Genomic DNA, 20,000 nt, shown 5'->3' on the forward strand with positions numbered 1-20,000 from the left:
AGAGAGATGCCGTCTCTGCAGACGCTGGAGGTGAGTGAGAACGATGTGGTGTTCGTGTCGAGCCGCGCGTTCGGCGGTCTGCTGAACCTGCAGGAGCTGAACATTGACCGATGTAACCTGACGTCGGTGCCGGTGGAGGCGTTGTCTCTTCTCGCCGGACTCTCACGCTTGCGTCTCTGCAGGATGAGTCTCACCTCGCTGGCCAACAACTCATTCCGTCAGCTGAGCCATCTGAGTGATCTCCACGTGTCTCACTGTCCCCGGCTGAGCTCTCTGGCCGTCGACAGTCTGATGGGACTGAATCTGAGCTCTCTCACCGTCAGTCACTGTAATCTGACCTCTGTGCCGTGTTCTCCTCTCCGTCATCTGGTGTATCTGAGGGATCTGGATCTGTCCTATAACCCCATCAGCAGCGTCCGGTCTCATCTGCTCGCTCATCTCTTCAGATTGCAGCAGCTGCACTTGGTGGGCTGCGGTCTGCTGGCGGTGGATCCGGGCGCGTTCGGTGGCCTCGCCTCTCTCCGCCTGCTCCACCTGTCGGCTAATGGGTTGGTGACGCTAGAGGAGTCGGCGTTTCAGGCCGCGGATGCCTTGGAGGTACTGAGGCTGGACAGGAATCCGTTGGCCTGCGATTGTCGTCTGCTCTGGGTGATGCGCAGACGCGCGCAACTTCGCTTCGGGGGACGCTCGCCGACCTGCGTCAAGCCAGCGCGGGTACAGGGCCGCATATTGGCTGACGTCACAGAGGCGGAGCTTCCCAAGTTGTTCACCTGTCGGCAAGCACGCATTCTCAGCCGCAAGCCTCAAGACGTTCGCACTGACAAAGGTCACACGGTCCTGTTCTTCTGTGAAGCGGATGGAGATCCCGCGCCGTCCATCTTCTGGCTGAATCCCCGACGCTCCCTCCTCTCCGGCTCGGGTAGAATCCGTGTGCTGAGTAACGGGACTCTTGAGGTGGCCGACACGCAGGTGCAGGACAGCGGCTACTATCTGTGTGTGGCTTCCAACGCCGCAGGGAACGACAGCGTCTCCGTCAGTCTGTGGGTGCGTGGATCTGCAGGTTCTCCTCGAGACCGCTTCTACTCGCTCCGTCCGGAGGGGTGGAGCGCTGGGTCCGGCCGAGCGGCCGTCAACGACTCTCAGGGTTCACAGCCGTTTCCGTTTGATGTGAAAACACTGGCGATCGCCGTCACGATGGGCTTCATGTGTTTCCTGAGCTCAGTGACCGTCTGTTTCATCGTCATGTTCTTCTGGAGTCAAAGCAAAGGTCAGATCAAACGCACGGCCACTATTGAGTTTGTGCTGCACAGTTCAGCAGGAGCAGCCGGTGCAGTGAAGAGCACAGAGAGAGGCAGATTCACCATGAAACTCATCTGAAGAAAACACACGCGCCGCTTATAGAGAGGAATTCATCACCGTGACCTCTGAATGACCTGTGATCACACACGTTTGGGGGGTTTATTTGATTCAAAGTTGTCATTTAAAGCTGATGCAAAAAGGGTGTGTAATCCACATCAAATCTAAACAACATTTAAGATCCAGTTAAAGAGAAGTGATGACATTAGATACTAATGGATCTGCTTTCACTGCCCCTGCTGACTTCTTGCTTTGTGTGTGTGTGTGTGTGTGTGTGTGTGTGTGTTCTTGTATGTGTCTGATGGTGTTTGTTAGATTGTAGGTCTGTTGTGTTTTTATTGTACATCTTAGCTTAAAGTCCTTTTTTACTCAATGTATTGTACTTGCTATATTGTTATGTGATATGTCATTTTACTCTCTTTTAGGCTAACTTTTACCATCTTGTCTAGGGACTACAGGTGAAAAATAGCGTTTTGGCTTACTCTGGTATATTGACAGAAATGTTTATTAATATGCATTGTCCTTGATATAAATAAAAAACAAACATCAGACTGACTCTACGGGTTCAAGGTGAGATGGTTTTAAACCACATCTGTTCTAAACTCCTATTGACCGATTCTTCTTGATGAAGTCATCCATTATAAATGATTTGTGTTTCATCAAACTGTAGTTTCTAATGAAAGATGTAAAACATATTTTTAACGTAGTGTTTATTTACACCGAGTACAAATAGCCCGCCTTATTATGAAATTTATCGATTTTAAGATCATGAGAATCATTTCAGTCATGTGGATTTGATGGATTCTGTTCTTATTCCTGAACTTTTATTTCTTCAGTGTGTTAACTTTAATGTAGACATGAAAAATATTGGATTATTTTCTACCCACCAAAGGGTTTATATTTGACCCAATGATGAGTTAACTAACTGGGTTCATCCCCTCTTGACCCAACGGGTGGAAAATAATCAAACAGTTCTTGGAGTGAGAGAAATGCTTTGTGTGTCAGTTGTGTGTTTGTGAAACACACTGTTTTACATTGTCAGATTCTGCTTCAGTCCTCCTGTCAATAAAACTCACACAAACAAAACAAACTCCTCATAAAATCATCTCATTATATTGTGCAATAAAAACGATCAATTATGACAATGTTCTCAACAACATCTTGTGTTTCAATAGAAGCAAGAGAAATATCAACGAGAGAATTTTGCATTTGATCTGGGGTTAAAAAGTACTCCAGTCTTCTTTTCCAAAGTTATCAACTGTTTTTAAATGTAAATGATTGTGATGTGAGTTTAAAAACAAACATTTATGTTCTCATTTGTTAGAGAAACAGCGTTAGATGTTGAGATGTGAAGATGGTGATTTGTGTTTCATTTCTCTTGTTTCTCGTGTCATGAGAGAATCTTTTGTGTTATTTACACACTGACTGGAAAAACCTCACACACGCTGTTGACAATTACATGAGAAACCAGAGGAAGAACTTTAAGCAATGTCAGTGGTGCATTTATCATGTGAAATTAAAATATATATAAGAAAAAGATGTTTATGTTGAATAATGTCTGTATTGTTGAATATTACGTACATTGAAGGAAGAGCTCTGACTGTTAACAGTGTCCGTTCATGATATTAAAATGTGTCATTGTTCACTGCATCATCTGAGATCTGTGATTCATCTTTACATTTCTGTTTCATGAACAACACTTGATTTAAATGCCTGAAACATTTGACAGTATTGACATATTAAACTAGACGTTTTGTGAATGTAACATAAAACATGATTTATTCCAGCAGTTATTGTACATGAATTCTCACCTTCTCTCTTCACCGGTGGGTTGAGTGTCCTCATAAAATAAACCAAAAAATCACATCATGTTTTCTGTTGTCCTGACTTTTAGAACCATGTTGTTTTCCTCAAAGCATTGAATGTAAATATATGCCAACTATTTTAGTCACATTCTGTCAGAAAGTCTTAAATCTTGCCTCATCACCATCAGGATCAAACTCAGACTGTCTGTTTTTACTCTACACCAGTTTATACAAAACAAAAAACACAAATCATTCACAGTCATCATAAAACATTTCACGTGAATAGAATAGCGGTTTTAGATTTGTCACTTGAGTCCAGAAACACAGTTTTATGGAACTTGCTTACAGTTATGATGTTTTTTCTTACTAGGATCACAATCAGCTGTTGTCATCTGTATTTAAAGCAAAAACATAAAGACGATTCATTACACACTTTGTGTGCATTCTATATCTTTATTTTTCATTTCTATTTCTCTTTACTACACTAACTAAACTGAAGCGAAGCTACTTTATTAAACTTGTGATATGCGTTTGTGTGGATAAGTAACATAAAGCAATCTCTTGATCGACGTTTGAAATTAAAAAAGAACATTTAAGCACGATAAGCATGTATATATTTATTTATTTATTTGTTGAAATATTTAAAGTTTCATAATATTTCCCCAGAAAAATGTAAACTTTTCCATATTCACAAAAAGAAAGACATTGTGTTTATTAATCATTCTCCATAAAATGAAGTTCATAATTACAATAATAATATTTTTTTAATATAATATCTTTATAATAATAATATTGTGAACATTCAAAACATCACTCTATATTCAGAGATGCTTCACTCTAGAATCAACAAATCTCTTGTGCATTCGACAATATTTCCATGGGTAAATATATAAATATATACATCCTACACTCCTGAATTTTGTTTGGAGGCTTGGGGAAATGCTATGGCTTGTCCGTGTCTATGGCTAAATTGGCAGGTGAATCCCTTTGTAAAACCATTTCCTCTTCATCATCATCATCATCATCATCATCATCATCATCATCATCATATTAAGAGTCAGTAAGAGCTAGAGTGCTACACAACGGGGATAAAGATACACAATCACAATCTGTTTTAGCATAATCCACCCCTTATACACATACAATGGCTGAATAATATTATCATCAGAGAATTGTGCCAGAAAGTCGTGAATAATGACGTAATGATAAAGAATCGTTGATTCTCGTTTGATCTGTTCGCTCATAATCCACGTCTGTACGGCAGCAAATGTAAATCTGACCAGGCTTTCAGCCAATCAGCACTGTCGTGGGCTCAGAGTTCAGCCAATCAGCACTGCTGTGAGCTCTGTATGGGACTGTAGGCACAGAAACACTATTCATTATTATTTTCTCAGAACTATTATTACCTGAAATGCAGACAAAAGTAATACTATCAACAAAAAATAAATACAAAGTAAGTGACTTAAGCCCCAGCAAAGCAGCTACTGGTGTATATGATTATCATCCATCAAACATCGAGAAAAGAGAAAAAAAATCAAGCGACTAAAAATGAGAGAAACCTTCAATCATTAAATCTGAAATCTATGTACAGAAACCAGCAGACAGCCTCAGTGTGTGTGTGTGTGTGTAGGTATGTGGATATGCGTGCATGTGTGTGTGTGCGTTCTGTTCCAAACCCGACCATATTGACTGTTTCATCAGATGCACACACTCACCTGAGCCAAAGGTAACCTCCGGTCTATGTTTGGTTATGATATAACAATTTAATTTATATTCAATGTACATTAATTGATTTAAATTCAATTCACTACTCAACAGATATTGATTCTTTGTGGAGGTCTAACAGAAGTTAAGTTTGGGAGGCACGTAACGTTTGTTTCTGAAACTTCATTCACTGACCACATCACAAACTCACTGAGAAACTAAAACTGTCCACTATTTATAAACACCAACAGACTGAAATATCTCTGGGAGCTTACAAATCCTTTCATCCGGTGCTCGAATTGAAGGTGGCCGGGGGGATCCGGGACCCCATAAGGCATCAGGGGCCCCCATAACAAGTAAAAGATAGACTTTGGGGGGTCCCTCTGATATTTGTATTTGAGTAAAACTTATAATGACAAATGTGATTAAATCCATGCAGTTGATATGGTAAATTTTGTGAATTAATTATTTACAATAATTTATATTAAGTTTGTTTATGGGCTAGTTGTCATGTCTCTTTCAATTTGAAACGCCCGCCCCACGTCAACCACATGACTGCTTGATTGACGTCGCTCAGGTGAACAATAAACCTCCACTCGCAGTCGGGCAGAGGAAGCTTCCCCACAACACACAGACAGAAGGCCGGTCTTGCGATATTTTATATTTTATTATCTAATAAACTAGTTTCTTGCATTAAACAAGTCTTTTGGAACACACAGTACTATCTCAAAGTGTTTTAGGGAAAATAGAAAAAACTACATTGGTATATAATGCTAGAATTATTCTGTTGGACGTGAACTACTGTTCAAAAGTCATTTCTGGATTGATTTGATCCAAAGTATAGTAAAAGAAGCCTATTCTTTTATGTAAGCCTGTTTTTAATAAACAGTATATAGTTATGCATATTATTATCAAATATATTGTGTATTTTGTATAAATTGTACATTGCCAGACTAACCCCCACCCAAAAAAAAGGCGGTGCTTGGTTCAATTCGAGCACTGCATCTGAAAGTGATCAAAAACATATAACTGTGCCAACATACTCATTTCTATTTTTAATACTCAAATTTTTTATGAGAAAACAAATATTTTTTAAACGGAGGATTTGAGGTGAATAATGAGGTGAAATCAGAGAGATGTGTTATAATCTGTATGTGATGTAGTCAGCACACTGGGGTCTAGAACAGAACTGTTGCGTGTTTCTACATCATTTGTGACTTTATTTAACATTTGAGATGCTTTGTGTTGCAGCGTTTCACTCGTGAATTCAGTGTCTAACCCAGCCGTGACACAAGCACATTTCTCTCCTCAAACCACAGATGAGAACACATCAGCCAATCAGAAGAGCTCTTGAACCGGCAGCTAAAAACATACTCGTGTGATTATTATGGGTATTCTTGTGTTACTGAAGGGACTTCTCATTCTAAACGTCTCTCCTCACACATCTGATGTTTAATCACACGAGGAGACATTTCAGTGCAACATCGCTGTTGTGATGGTGTTTAGGACAGAAACTTGCGTTGATGTGGAAGAGGTTTGATTGCTTTGTCACATAGCGTCACGGCGTCATCACTAAACACACACACACTCATAAAATCACCTGAATACTGATGCCAACAATCTCAACACAACACACACACAGAGAGAGAGAGAGAGAGAGTCTGTTGTGTCGCTCACTGCTCATCTGTGGTTCAGGTCTGTTCACTGTCACACTGAGAGCTGTGGAAACTTTCCTCTCACAGATGAGATCGTGATATAAACAGAGTGTCTGACTCGCTCGTCCCGAGTCTCTGAGCTCTGTAGGCATGGAGAGGAGAGCCCGCCCCCTTCTCAGGACAGGAAGAGGCGGGGTTCTGAGCACTGTGACATCGTCTCATTGGCTCAGAACAAAATGAACCCGCTCAAAATAACATAAGAAAAAAATAAGATTGTTATTGAGTCATTATTAGGAAGTTGAGGCTGCGACTTATCGAAACACACACACACACACACACATATAGACAGACAGGCAGAGAGAGAGAGAGAGAGATAGAATAAAGTCTCTCTCTCTCAATCTGTCTGTCTGTTGTGCGGTCAGTGTGTGATTGTATCGGCCTCATAATGTTGATTGTCGTCCATTTGGCTCAAAACTTCAGATGAAAATGAGACACATCTGCTAAATATATGTTGATATATCTATCACAGATATAAATACACATATAGAGATACTCCCAGTGTGTGTGTGTGTGTGTGTGTGTGTGTGTGTGTGTGATAGAGAGAGAGAGAGAGAGAGAGAGAGAGAGAGAGATATCCTAGAGCTGGAGTTGTTCTTTCTGATCAAGTTCTGCCTCTCTCTCTTCTCTCTCAGCCAATCAACGGACAGTCCTGGGTTGTTGTTTAGGCCAATCACATGACCACGGACCAATCAAGTTCCAGAATGGGCACCATAAATGGGCTGAAGAAAGAAGCAAAAGACCAAAATTCATTCAAAAGATTCAAAAGTGAATCTCTGACCAACAACAATAAAAACAGATTCAACATTAAAATATCATTTATATGAGCGCTGTCACAGTGTACCGCTGGTGTCAATAACTGAATAAACCATGAGTATCAACACTGTGTTCATCTGACACATATGATCATGATGAAATAACTCAGCACTTGATTAAACGCACACACTCACACACACACAAACACACACACACAAACACCCCCACACAAACACACACACACACACACAAACACACACACACACAAACACACACAAACACACACACACACACACACAAACAAACACACACACACACACAAACACACACAAACACCCCCACACAAACACACACACACACACAAACACACACACACAAACACACACACGTAAAGCCTGTTAATTGTTTCTGACTGAATGCTTTGTGAATAAGTGATTTCAATTCCTTTACTAATATCTAGTAAGACCGGAGGAGCAGAAGAAATATTAAAAAATATGACTAACCAATAACACACCTGATTGGCAAAAGTTCCACATGAAGAAAACTCAAGTAAGATTATTAGTGACGCACACACACACACACACACACACACACACATAATTAATGAGTGTCAATATTCTCTAAAATGATACTGCAGATGAACACATGATTGTCCCTAAAGTGTGTGAGTGTGTGCAAGCGTGTGTGTGTATGGAGTGTTTGCACACACACCTGTTCTGTAAATATTCTGCTCTTGAGGTCTGGCATGCCGCTTCCTCTCAGTTCTCCCTCGACTGCCATCAACCTGTAACACAAACACACCATCATTCCCACAATGCTCTGCTTTGAGGGGCTCACAGCGGCCTCTTGTGTGTGTGTGGCCTTGTTTTTATCATGATAGGGACCTAAACCTCAATACACACCAACTCATGTGGACTCGTGTCACTGTGGGGACCAAAATTGAGGTCAAAAAAGCTTCTAGATCGTACAGAAAAACAATTTTGAAAATCAAAAATGCAAAAAGTTTTCTATGATCTTTAGGTTTAGGGGATGAAATATACAGTACAAAAGTCATTACACCTATAGATTGTCCCCAGACAGAGATAATAAAGCAGACGTGTGTGTGTGTGTGTGTCTGACCTGTTGATGATGCCTTTGATCTGCGTGTCTTTCTCCATCTGTTGCATGTGCAGACGCCGCTCGCTGTCGTCCAGACGACTCTGATACTGCAGCAGGATTTTACTGGTCTGATGTTCCTGCGACTGCAGACGCCGCTCGTACTCCTCCAGCTTACGGTGTGACATCATCAGACGCTCCTTCAGAGAGTAAATCTCCTCCTCATATTCACGCACCTGCGGACACATCCAGACCTCATCCGTCACTAAACTGACCTTCGCTGTGATTGACATCTGTCAATGAAATGAGTCTGAGCCGCCATCAGGAGGACAAACATGTCTCTGTATAACAGCGGTGTGTGGAAACCCTTTATATATACGTGTCTGATGAATGAAGAAATGTGTCAAAGTCTCTGAAGAGCTCACACCTTCGACCCTGATGACTGGAGAATAAACTGCGATGCATGTACGTGCTCCAGGACGTTGTGATTGTGTAATGTTTGTGTTGAGATTAAACCACAGATGAAGAAAATCTCACCCAGTTTGCGTCTGGAATATGTGTAGTGTGTTTAAAATGTTGAACTCATCTTCAGTGCTGTGTTTTTAAGATTCTAGAAGCACTGACCCGGTCCAGACGAGACTCGTCCATGCTCTTGGAGTGTTCTTTCAGTTTAAATTCCTCCCGGTCCACGCGGAGACTCTCGATGTCTGCAGACAGATGTGGCATGTTAGAGACCCAGGCCACCGTACGCTCGGAAGCAGCTGTGGGGGGATTGAGGGTGGACGGAGATTTGGAGCCCTAAAGATAAACCAAATAAAAACTCAATGAGAGACGTGAGGCATTGTGTCTTTGAATTGCGATCTCTTAAACGTGTGATTCATTTCAGGAACTCAAGCGAGTTTTCTGAATGATGGTGACACTGGTGTGTGTGTTTGACCTGTTTGTTGGGGGTGGGCTTGAGTTGATGTTGAGGGTTGCTCTGTTGCGCGGGTTTGGCCTGTTGGTTACTCTGGGCGTTTTCTGCGTTCTCATTGGCTCCCCCCTGAGGCGTGGCGTTCTCAGTGGCCGTGCTGGACTGATGCGGCAGCCCGGGGGCGGGGCTATCCTTCACCGACAACTGCTGCCTCGGCAACTGCCTCCCCCCGAAACTGGAGTCGGGCGACTGGAGCAGGTTCCCGCTCTGAGGACGGGCTTTGGGGGGCGTGGCGTTCGCGGCCGAGCTGACCGACAGCTGGTGGGAGGGCTGGGGTCTCACGCGCTGAGAGGGAGGCTGTCCCATGGAGGCCTGACGGACGGGATGAATGGTGGTGGGAGGTGTGGCCAGAGAGGTGGGCGTGCCGCTGCCTGTGGCCGTCTGTGGGGTCATGCCCATTAAAACCTGCTGCTGAAGATTCTCCTGACAGCACACACACAGAGAGAGAGAGAGAGAGAGAGAGAGAGAGAGTGAGGGTTTTAACCCAATCCAACAGAAACCCGTAACACAACATCACTCACACATCGCTGGGATTACCTGCACCTGCAGCGACAGCTGTCTGCGGGCGTAGTCGGCCTGGTTGTGGCGTGTGAAGTCGTCGCTGTAGCTGTGCGAGTGGACGATGTTGGGCTGCACCAGACTGTTCTGCGTCCGCAGGGCCGACAGGTCTTCGCTCCGAGAGAAGCCGCTGTGGCCGAACGACGGCACGCCGAATCCTGCGTGACCGTTCTCCGGCTCGGGAGCCAGCAGCAGAGGGGGTGGGGCGGCGGAGTTGACGTGTGGCGGCGTGTGGTACTGCGGCCCGTCGGAAGCCAGGTGGAACAGAGGGTTCTGGAAGGACAATGGCACGTGCATGGCAGCCGCCTGCTGCTGCTGCTGCTGGGACAGCGAGTCCGTCGTCAGGCCTCCCGAGTGACTCAGACGCAAACCGCCCGACATGCTGGAGCCGCCCGAACCTGCCGACACGCGACCTCCGGCCCTGAGAGGAGCGCCGCCCAGCGGACCGTAGCCGGCCAGTCCGGCGAGAGAGCCCTGAGATGAGTTGAGCAGATCGTTGACGGAGTGCAGATTTGAGACGCTGTTTATGCGCGAGTCCTGCAGGTCCATCATAGAAACACTCTTATTCACACTGAGAACCTGAGACACACACAAAACACATTCATCTCAGCTTCTGAGGGGTTGCTATGGGTTTTTTTGTGGTTGCTAGGTTGGTCTGGGTGGTTTTTACCACCGCTCTTTAGAATGGTACATTCATGAGTTTGTGTGCGTGTGTACCTTTGGGTCGGGGTCAGTGATGTCAGAGCTGCTAGTACAGTAGGCGGGGCTTGAGCGTGCAAGAGGAGGGCGGGTGACATAAAACACATCTTTGTTGCCACGGTGATCCCGTTCAGAGAAAGCAGCCATGCCGGGATGAGAGAGAACACCACTGCCGGACAATCCCGCCGTAGGAGAGGGGAGACGAGAGATGTCTATAGAGCTGAACACACACCTCATGTGACATCACGTCATTCAAATCCTCACAGTCAACCCCATGACAATATACTTACTCACGTCAATCACTTTTCATTTAAAGAAACTATATTGGTACTGCAGAGCAAGACTTCAGACAGACAGATTACCTGTTTAGATCTCTCATCATGAGACTCTGGAAGTCATTGGTGGCGAGGCGACTGAAGGTAGGTCGTGACAGGTGACGTTCGGGCGGCTGGTGACTGGCCTGACGGTGCAGCTGAGGGTTTCGCAGCGCCACGCTGATGTCATTCAGTAACCGTGGCAACGGCCCCAGTTTTAATATGGCATCCTGAAGCAACAGAAGAAGATGACTGGACATGGTGACAGATGATGTGGATGAATGTAGAGCTGATGGTGTGAATGATGTGCGTACCTTACTGAGCTGTGCCATGACCTCCCAGAGTAAACTGTGCAGGATAGAAAGCTCTCTGCCCAGATCAATATAACCCTCGAACGCTCCTGCGTTACTCACACACTCCAGATTTGAGATCTCATAGAGAAACTGCTGCATGGAGCCCCACTCCATCTCCAGAAATTCATTCATGAAGCACATATAATCCTCCTTACCACTAAACCTGCACATGACAGAGACACAGACACATGTGAAGAGAGAGAGACATGAGAAGAACATGGAGAATGACACAATGAGACGCCATGAAATGTGTCATGTGACAGTGTGTGTGTGAGTGGGGCGGCTGAGAGCGACACTGACTTTGAGAAGCTGGCCAGGTTCTGCACCACCTTGGCGATGAGAGTGAGTGTTCGTGAGGTGCGTTCAGACGGATACTCCTGCGTCAGATTAAAGAGAGATGGAGACATGATGGCAGGACACAGGAAGCGCAGGAAGAGAGACGAGCTGATGAGACGATCTGCAATATCCTCTCGACCACGTTCAGCGCACCGCACGCGCCACGACGCAAAAACTTCCTTCAGTTCCCGAGGAAACACACTGTACACAAACAACATCACTCAACATCCCTGCTGCTCAAGAAGAGAAAACTCTGTTCACCAGCAAGTGTTTGAGGAACCCACCAATGAGAGTTGATGATCTTGCAGAGCGCCAGCTCGCAGCACATGCGCAGATTAGCCTGATGATCGGCTAGCACTGACGGAGGAGTTCTCATGGGATCCACCTCACAGTTCTCCTCAGACTCATACAGCGCTCGAATGAACTCACCTGCACATCACAACATCAGCGTTAACATGACCACGCATGGTCACACACACACACGCACGCATGTACGCACGCTCACCGATGGTGTCTTTGAGATAGCGATGTGCTATGAGCTTCAGGAACTCCTCGATGGCTTTAGTGGCCAGCGTGTTCTCTCTAAAGATCAGATGTTCACGGTCCATAAACCGATCCACCTCGCTCATGGCCATGTCAGACAGGAAGTCCTGAAACAAATACGGGAAGGGCTGAGCGACATGCAATGAGGTCACTCTTCTCATTTGATTCTTGATTTGGAAGGGCGCATGTGGTACTGTACGTCACGACTGACCTTAGCTTTTCCTGTGCTCTGCAGGATGTGCACCAGGGCACACGCCACCTCCTCTTTACTCTTGACGCTCAGCAGAGGCTCCAGAACTCCGCACAGCGTCCTGTAGTTATTGGTGACGTACTCGGCGAACTCTTTGTACAGCTCCATGGGCAGAATGTTCATGGTCTGGTAGCGAGATTTGAGGCGCAGCGAGGCGTTGATGATCTTCCCGCTGCCGACTCCCCCCCCTTTGGCCAGAACGCTGGGCTGAATGACGGGATACCACTGCTCCACGAACTGACGGCCTGTGATGCTGGAGATGGGGATGCTCACCAGACCCAGATAAGTGCTCTTCTCCTGCACGCACACACATACACAGTTTGTTAAGCGGCAGTTTAATGCTGTCATGATGAGGTCACAACACAAATGAACGCTCACCTTTCGTCTCTTCTTGTCGGTTTCTTTGTACAGGTGTAATCTCAGACTGCGGATGGCGGGCAGGTTATTAAACTCAAAGTGTTCGCCCCAGAACACAGTGTCTGTTCGTGGTTTGCTGGTGGTCCGAGCGTACAGCATGTCGTCCAGACACAGCTCGCAGTAATAGCGCTTCTTAGCCGGGAGATCTCTGGCCTCGATGATCCACAACTTCAGCACATTATCAACACGCCGACTGTTGTCCTGGGAAAAGAAGAAGAACCTTCGCTGCCAACACTTGATCGACTAGAACAGCTACACAGTTTTTGTCTTCATACCTTGTTCGGTTTCACGGCTCGCTGCAGATTCTCGATCCATTTGTCTCTCTCGGCTGCAGAACGACACGCGAAACATTTCGTCCCGGATGCGGTCGTCACCTGCAAAAATCACACGTCAAAGAGTTCGGTCGGAATAAACTCACCTGCTTACAGCAACAGAATGAAGTGTTTAAACAAAGCACATCCATTACAACAACATTCAAAAACAACTGTTCGTGCTTCATAAAAAAATTGTTTACAAAAAACACATCAAACCGTGTGTTTCAACAGGGGTGAATCATTTGGTGTTGGTATGTAGACCGGCCTGTGTCATAGGTTGTGTTGCTGTCATGATTCTGACGCATCATGTCATGTTTCTCTTGGTCTAGTGGTAGGATCATGACAGGACCTCATGTTTAATATGGAGAGAGACAATTTTGGCCCTTGTGGCTTTCCATAATCTCTCTCCGGTCTCGTCTCTGTTCTCACACTCTCGTTTCCTTGTTATTGCTTGTAAATGATTTCATGCCCCACAGCCATTCCCTCTTGATTTGTCCTCTTATTTAATGCCCCCCTGTCTTCTGTCTTGTGCTGGATCATCTTGGATGAGAAGATGTGTCTTTGTGACGCGCCTTGTCCAGTAGTGTATGTAAGTCTAGTTGAGTTATTTACAGTGTATTTGTGTCTGGTCTAGTCCTGGTTACGGTAGTGAATCGATGTTCCTGTTCATGACCTCAGTTTAACCTCTCATCTAACCCATCACTATACTGGGCTGTTTCAGTGTCTCTCACACACACACACACCTCGAAGCAGTACTCCTGACCGAGTATACTGGAGTGAACGGGTTTGATGATGGCGTCCTCGTCCAGCGTGAGGTCCAGCGCCTCGGCCGCGCTGCTCGGAGAGAGCAGGGACTCATGAGAGTGAGACTCCTTAAAACTCTGCATGAGACGCGTCCTGCGCACACACACACCGACAGAGAGAAAGAGAGAGCGAGAGAGACAGAGAGAGCGAGAGAGAGAGAGAGAGAGAGAAAGAGAGCGAGAGAGAGAGAGAGTGAGAGACAGAGAGACAGAGAGAGAGAGAGAGACAGACACAGAGAGAGAGTGAGAGAGAAAGAGAGAGAGCGAGAGAGAGACAGAGAGAGAGAGACAGACAGACAGAGATACATATTGAGATGTATATATATATAGATTTTTACTTATAGACTTTTTATTTTATTCTATCTTATTTTTGATCTTAATCTGTATTTCTGCATGTTTATATTTAATCTTGTGCTTTGGCAATGTAAATTTTCTTTTATCATGCCAATAAAGCTCCTTTGAATCTTGAATCTTGAGAGAGAGAGAGAGAGAGAGAGAGAGAGATTGTATATGTGCTTCAGGACTCTATGACTCATAGTAGAACAACAGAATAATGACTCACATTTACTGCAGCACAGAAACTCTGTGTGTGTGTGTGTGTGTGTGTGTGTGTGTGTGTACCTCTCCTGGTCAGCACTGCGGAACCGTGGGAGAATCATGTGTCGGAAGCTGCCGGTGCGGTCGAGTTTGGGTTGACTTTTTGCTCTTTTAATGGATCCTTTCAGACGGCGGCTGAGAAAACTCTGAACACACACACACACACACACAGGTGATTCAGTCATGTATCTATCAGTAGTGAACCAGGTGTGTGTGTGTGTGTGATAGCAGTGTGTGTCCAGCAGAGGGCGATGAGACTCACCACACATGAAGCCTCTCTCACACCTGCGTGTGTGTGTCTGTGTGTCTCACACTATACACTTTTAAGTGCACACCCAGATAGTGTGAATTGGGGTTATCTGGGACACCTAAACTCCAGTGTGTTCATTTCCTGTTCTAACAATCTTTTTGTCAACAAGACTTTTACTTATTTTACGTATTTGCGTGAGGCACTTGTCAATCAAGAGGCTTCACTGGGCATTGCGTCACAAGGATGTTGACAAGATTAATGTTAAGAACATACATCTATAAAATGTTTGTGATCTACAAAATATGAATATAACAAAATATGTATATAAGTGTTGAAAACGTGTTTTAGTTTTTCAAACATTTCTTGTTGTCCCACATGATCAGACAAGATTGAGGATGATGGACAGCATGGGACTGTGTTGGGAGTAACACATTACAAAAGTAACAACATGACAGTAATGTATTTGTTTTTGTTGTAATGCAGTAATGTATCACATTAATAATAAAATTTGGATAATATTACACCCTTCACAATCTCAGTGGAGCAAAATTCTTTTTTTTATAATTTACCAAATTATTCCATTCCCAGAAAAACAAATCTGTGATTAAAACACTATGATTGTTATACAATTTCATGTTACTGAAATCCGATGGTTGAAATGAATGCAGCGGATTCTACCAAAGAATAGAAATAAAGGAAAGTAAGTAAAGAGGTCATTATGGGCTGTAGGTGGAATTATAGTGGGCTCTACTTTACATTCACCAGATGGCCGTTTGTCTGCTTTTGTGCTTCTGTGAGTTAAATTCATGAGCCTTCTCTGTGACTCTTATATCTGAGGCACCATATATTTCACTCAAGTATTATAAAGAAGACTGTGGGCGCTCGACAACACACTGATGCACATTGTTTGCCTTGATAAGGACTGTCCGCCTAAGTATTGTCAAACCAGTATTAGTTTCCCGAATTCCCCCATAAATGTCCATGTGTCACATACTCTTCAAGAAGGGTTCAGTGTCGCTGACATCATGTTGACATGAGCTAAAAATGTTTGTTATTTGCACTTCATGTAAAATAAAATATCCTTTGGTTTGAATGACCTGTACACTGGATTCTGAGATGTAGATGTTGTCAACCTTTTCATTTTCAAAAAACATGTTTTTATTCTGCGTTCACATATCAATCAAACTGCAGTTGGGGTTCTGATTAGGTGATAATAACAAAAAAACACAATGAATCATGATAACATCAGTAAAACTTGACAACAGAATTAACTCATGTACCTGTATGAACTTAAGAAAGAAAGAAAGGGGTGTGAATTTGGAGGTGTAGGTGTGTGAGGACTCACAGGTTGTCGGAATGGTTGGGTAGGTGCAGTGGGCGGAGTTTCCATGCTTCTCTGCCGCGATGTGGCAAAGCTCTTCCTGCGAGCACGAGCGTGCTCTAAAACACACCAGAGAGAGAGAGAGAGAGAGAGAGAGAGAGAAAGAGAGAGTGAGAGAGAGAGACATAAAGAGAGAGAGAGAGAGAGAGAGAGAGAGAAAGAGAGAGACATAAAGAGAGTGAGAGAGAGACAGAGAGAGAGAGAGAGAGAGACAGAGAGAGAGAGACAGAGAGAGAGAGTGCGTTAGAGAGAGAGAGAGAGAGAGAGAGAGAGAGAGAGAGAGAGAGAAAGAGAGAGACATAAAGAGAGTGAGAGAGAGACAGAGAGAGAGAGAGACAGAGAGTGCGTGAGAGAGAGAGAGAGAGAGAGAGAGAGAGAGAGAGAGAGAGAGAGAGAGAGAGATGAATACTTATTGTCTCTGATATTTAACAGAAAGCAGGACACACACACACACACACACATTTGTGTCTCTGTGGGCTGTTGTCAGTGTTTTGTCTTGTTTTGTGGTGATTCATCCCTCAGGACACTGAACCTTTATAGACTGTACATATCTGCAGCTATAAATACACACACACACACACACACACATCTATCTCTCTCCATATGATGACACTCTCAGTATCATGATTTCAGAAATATCAGTATCTAGAGAGTCCATGAGTGCTTTTAGAAAACCTACAGAAATAAACACACCAGAAAGCTATCTCCACCCACTGATCCTCACAAAACCTGGAGATCTTATCCATCGTGTGAAGGTCTGGATCCACACAATCCACATGTGAAGGAAAGATGAGATCAAAACAGTCCCGCTGAAGCAGCTGTGTGTATAAACAGAGAATGTGTGTACAACAGATGTTCTGTGTGTGTGTGTATGTGTTACTGATGTCATACAGCCGGACTGATCACATGATCTCATAAACACACACTAGCAGCCTGATGACTGTGAAGACGTCTTCCATCAAACAAACAGATGTCAGTCACTGTCACTCACAAACTGATTCAAAGAGCGCTGAGATAAAGCTGTGTGACGTGTGAAGGGTCTGTCAGTCACAGACGGTGTATCACATTAACCAAACTTAAGAAAAGCAGAAGTAGAAAAGAATGAACGAGACCACACTGACAGGATTACATACGTTTATTTAACTGGAGTTCATTTAAAATATCCAGCCGTTAAAGACACAATGAATCTCGGGGTAGAGGAGCCGGTTCTATTCTCTTCTTCAGTCTTGAAGCTGTTTAAAGAGTCTTCAATCACAAACACTGCCTTTGAAAATCATGAAATAATATGATCATCTACAATTACAATAAAATCTCCCTCTCAGATGATGTTCTGAATCTGAAAGTGCTCTTCAACTGATCAAGACAGTCTGAATATTCACAGGGTTTTTCCTGGTGGAGGAGGTGTCATCCTGATCTTGTACACACACACACACGTAGGCCAACCGTTCCTTTAAGTGACTTCGACATACTAAAAGTTCTAATAAAATTAGATGAAAACGACAATTATTAAGTTATATTAAACAATACTTATATTCAAACAAAGCTTTTTTATAATTTTCAAAAAATGTACTTTCAGTTCAAAAAAGTTAACTGAATTAACCCGTCTTACTAATTGAGCTCATTCACATCTTTCATTCTCTGTGGTTCACTTTAAATGATTCAGTGATCTCTTATATTCGTTTAAATGAATCGGTTCAAATGAGTCATTCGTGTGCGAGTCGTTCTGTTCGCTGATTCAACGATCCAACTGCAAAACTGAAGACATTACAATGATGTACGTCATGTTCATTTAAGAAATTTCAAGAAATGAAACGTACTTTGATGCAAAACAAACAAAAAAAGCCGTGAAACACAGCCAGCTCTTGTTCTGCAACTCTTTTTAGCGCCTCAGTTTGCTGATAAGGAAACAGCGCCATCAATGTGGCGTAACGCCGCAACTGCAGTTGCCAATGACAGTCTGTTGCGCGCAGCATTTCTTTCAAGGACACCCGACCCAACATAATTTTGTACAATTTCTCTATCCAAGAAAAACCCTGAAATTCCCCATGATATGGACTGTGTTTATCTGCTTTACATCTGTCTGCAGTAATTGTAATGCCCATTCGATCTTAAAGGCAAGGTTTCTGACTTCGATTTACGCTTATTTAGACAAAGTCGGCCGAGTACAAAAACAACCTGTAGCCAATGTGCAGTAAGGTGCACAGTGCACAGGATGGACATTAGTCGAGCCGAGAGCTGACGAAAGCGAAAATTGGGGTAGGGTAGGGTAACCACATGAGCCAGCGACTCCCGGAAGATGCATCAGAATCCTGTCAAGAAAGCGTCTTCTGGGAGTCGCATTTGTCAACCACATACGCCATCGAGGTTCTCACATTTCAAAATTTACATTAAACATTGCTTAAGACCTATAATCATTGGAGTCATTCTTACCTTGAAATATTACGGCTGCCTTTATAAAATAAAACCTGAAATAATAAACCTTGATGACGTATGCGGTCGACAAATGAGACTCCTGGAAGATGCATCCAAATCCTCGCAAGGAGAAATGGCTCATATGGTCAACCTGGGGTAGTGGTGCGTCTGTTTTAGTGATATGAACATCAACAACGGCTAAGAGATATCGGACACCCCGCCTTTAATAGATTATAACAGAAAACAAACTTGGCTCCTTCTGAACCTGCGTGTAGAACTTCATTCAAACACTCATAGAGACCTCCGTATAGTTCGCCTGCCAACTTCATCCATGCGTCTCCAAGTGGTTTGTGAGACGGATGTGAACTGTTACATGGATGTAAAACCACCAGCTACTATCAGATACTGACACCCAATTTTTATCATATGTGTAGTGTGTAACACAATGTCAATGTAATGGCAATAATTGTCAATATGTCATGACAGCCCTTTTTCAGAATGTCACTCATGTCGTTCCACATGTATTATTGTTTTTCAAGCATGACTGAACAGCCGTATGAACTATATCTGCACTGTGTGACATCACAAATGATAAAGAGCGTTCAAAAACACACGTGTGTCTGCAGATATGTGGACAGACCGACAGGATTGAAATAGTTCAGAGAATTTCAGCTTTGGTGTCTAAAGACATCAGTGTAATTCATCTGTGAAAGATCTGATTCCAGCCGCACAAATGACAAAACCACACAAACATATGACACAAATGTGTAAGCCCTGCAGACAGACAAGCAGAAGAAGTTAGAAACACACAACCATCATCTGTCAAACTGTCAAACAAAAACAAAACGTCTATTTATACAAACAAATCATGACAATTTAACACATTTTCCTGTAAACCATCATGTTTAATGTTGATTTTTTTCTTCTGCGGTGACTCTCTAGGGGCTGTATGACACAAGGGTCATCTGGAGGTCAATATTAGGATCTTTTGTTAAGAGGTAACACAGTCAACATGTGTCACATGTGTCTGTCTCATGCGGACGTGTGTCTTTCTGTTTCTTAAGTAAGTTTTCTTTTCAATTCGAGGTCTTTGTTTGGTCGTCATGGAAACTGCCTCCATTTAAGCAAAAATGATACGCAGAGCTCAGCACACAGGCAGCTTCATAGAGACAGCGGCAGAACGACTTTCATTAGTCAGAAAAACTCTGATTATAAATGACACTTTCAATTCCAGTGTGTTCATGTTTTGAATATAACACACACACCGAACGCATCTTTAGATGTTAATGCGATGTCAAGCTGAAGTGTGTGTGTGTGTGTGGGTGGGAATAGCTGAAAGCATCACACACACACACAGATGTAGGCTTTAGGA

General features: G+C 43.7%; 2 protein-coding genes across 7 annotated transcripts in view; one reads left to right on the forward strand and one right to left on the reverse strand.

Moving 5' to 3' along the window:
• The window catches only part of lingo4a (leucine rich repeat and Ig domain containing 4a), a 5,876-nt gene extending 2,253 nt beyond the window's left edge, over positions 1-3,623 (forward strand). Inside the window, exon 3 of the mRNA XM_056740877.1 lies at positions 1-3,623. This exon is cut by the window's left edge and continues 459 nt beyond it. Within this exon, the coding sequence (XP_056596855.1) occupies positions 1-1,377 (1,377 nt within the window). The 3' untranslated portion in view covers positions 1,378-3,623.
• Positions 3,624-3,763: 140 nt separating this feature from the next.
• The window catches only part of syngap1a (synaptic Ras GTPase activating protein 1a), a 30,884-nt gene continuing 14,647 nt past the window's right edge, over positions 3,764-20,000 (reverse strand). For 3 of the 6 annotated variants that reach the window (XM_056740873.1, XM_056740870.1, XM_056740875.1), the window contains 17 exons: positions 16,181-16,275; positions 14,610-14,731; positions 13,929-14,082; positions 13,147-13,245; positions 12,833-13,072; positions 12,416-12,751; positions 12,167-12,311; positions 11,946-12,090; positions 11,626-11,862; positions 11,021-11,488; positions 10,677-10,878; positions 9,939-10,496; positions 9,366-9,824; positions 9,053-9,226; positions 8,453-8,664; positions 8,045-8,117; positions 3,764-7,299 (listed from right to left, as the gene is read on the reverse strand). In XM_056740873.1, coding sequence (XP_056596851.1) covers positions 7,270-7,299; positions 8,045-8,117; positions 8,453-8,664; positions 9,053-9,226; positions 9,366-9,824; positions 9,939-10,496; positions 10,677-10,878; positions 11,021-11,488; positions 11,626-11,862; positions 11,946-12,090; positions 12,167-12,311; positions 12,416-12,751; positions 12,833-13,072; positions 13,147-13,245; positions 13,929-14,082; positions 14,610-14,731; positions 16,181-16,275 — 3,749 coding nt within the window. In that variant the 3' untranslated portion in view covers positions 3,764-7,269. Of the gene's footprint in view, positions 7,300-8,044; positions 8,118-8,452; positions 8,665-9,052; positions 9,227-9,365; positions 9,825-9,938; positions 10,539-10,676; positions 10,879-11,020; positions 11,489-11,625; positions 11,863-11,945; positions 12,091-12,166; positions 12,312-12,415; positions 12,752-12,832; positions 13,073-13,146; positions 13,246-13,928; positions 14,083-14,609; positions 14,732-16,180; positions 16,276-16,909 lie in introns of all 6 variants that reach the window. The other 3 variants (XM_056740872.1, XM_056740871.1, XM_056740876.1) reach the window with 3 other exon arrangements.

The sequence above is a fragment of the Triplophysa dalaica genome, chromosome 25, assembly GCF_015846415.1.
Source record: "Triplophysa dalaica isolate WHDGS20190420 chromosome 25, ASM1584641v1, whole genome shotgun sequence".
NCBI lineage: Eukaryota > Metazoa > Chordata > Actinopteri > Cypriniformes > Nemacheilidae > Triplophysa > Triplophysa dalaica.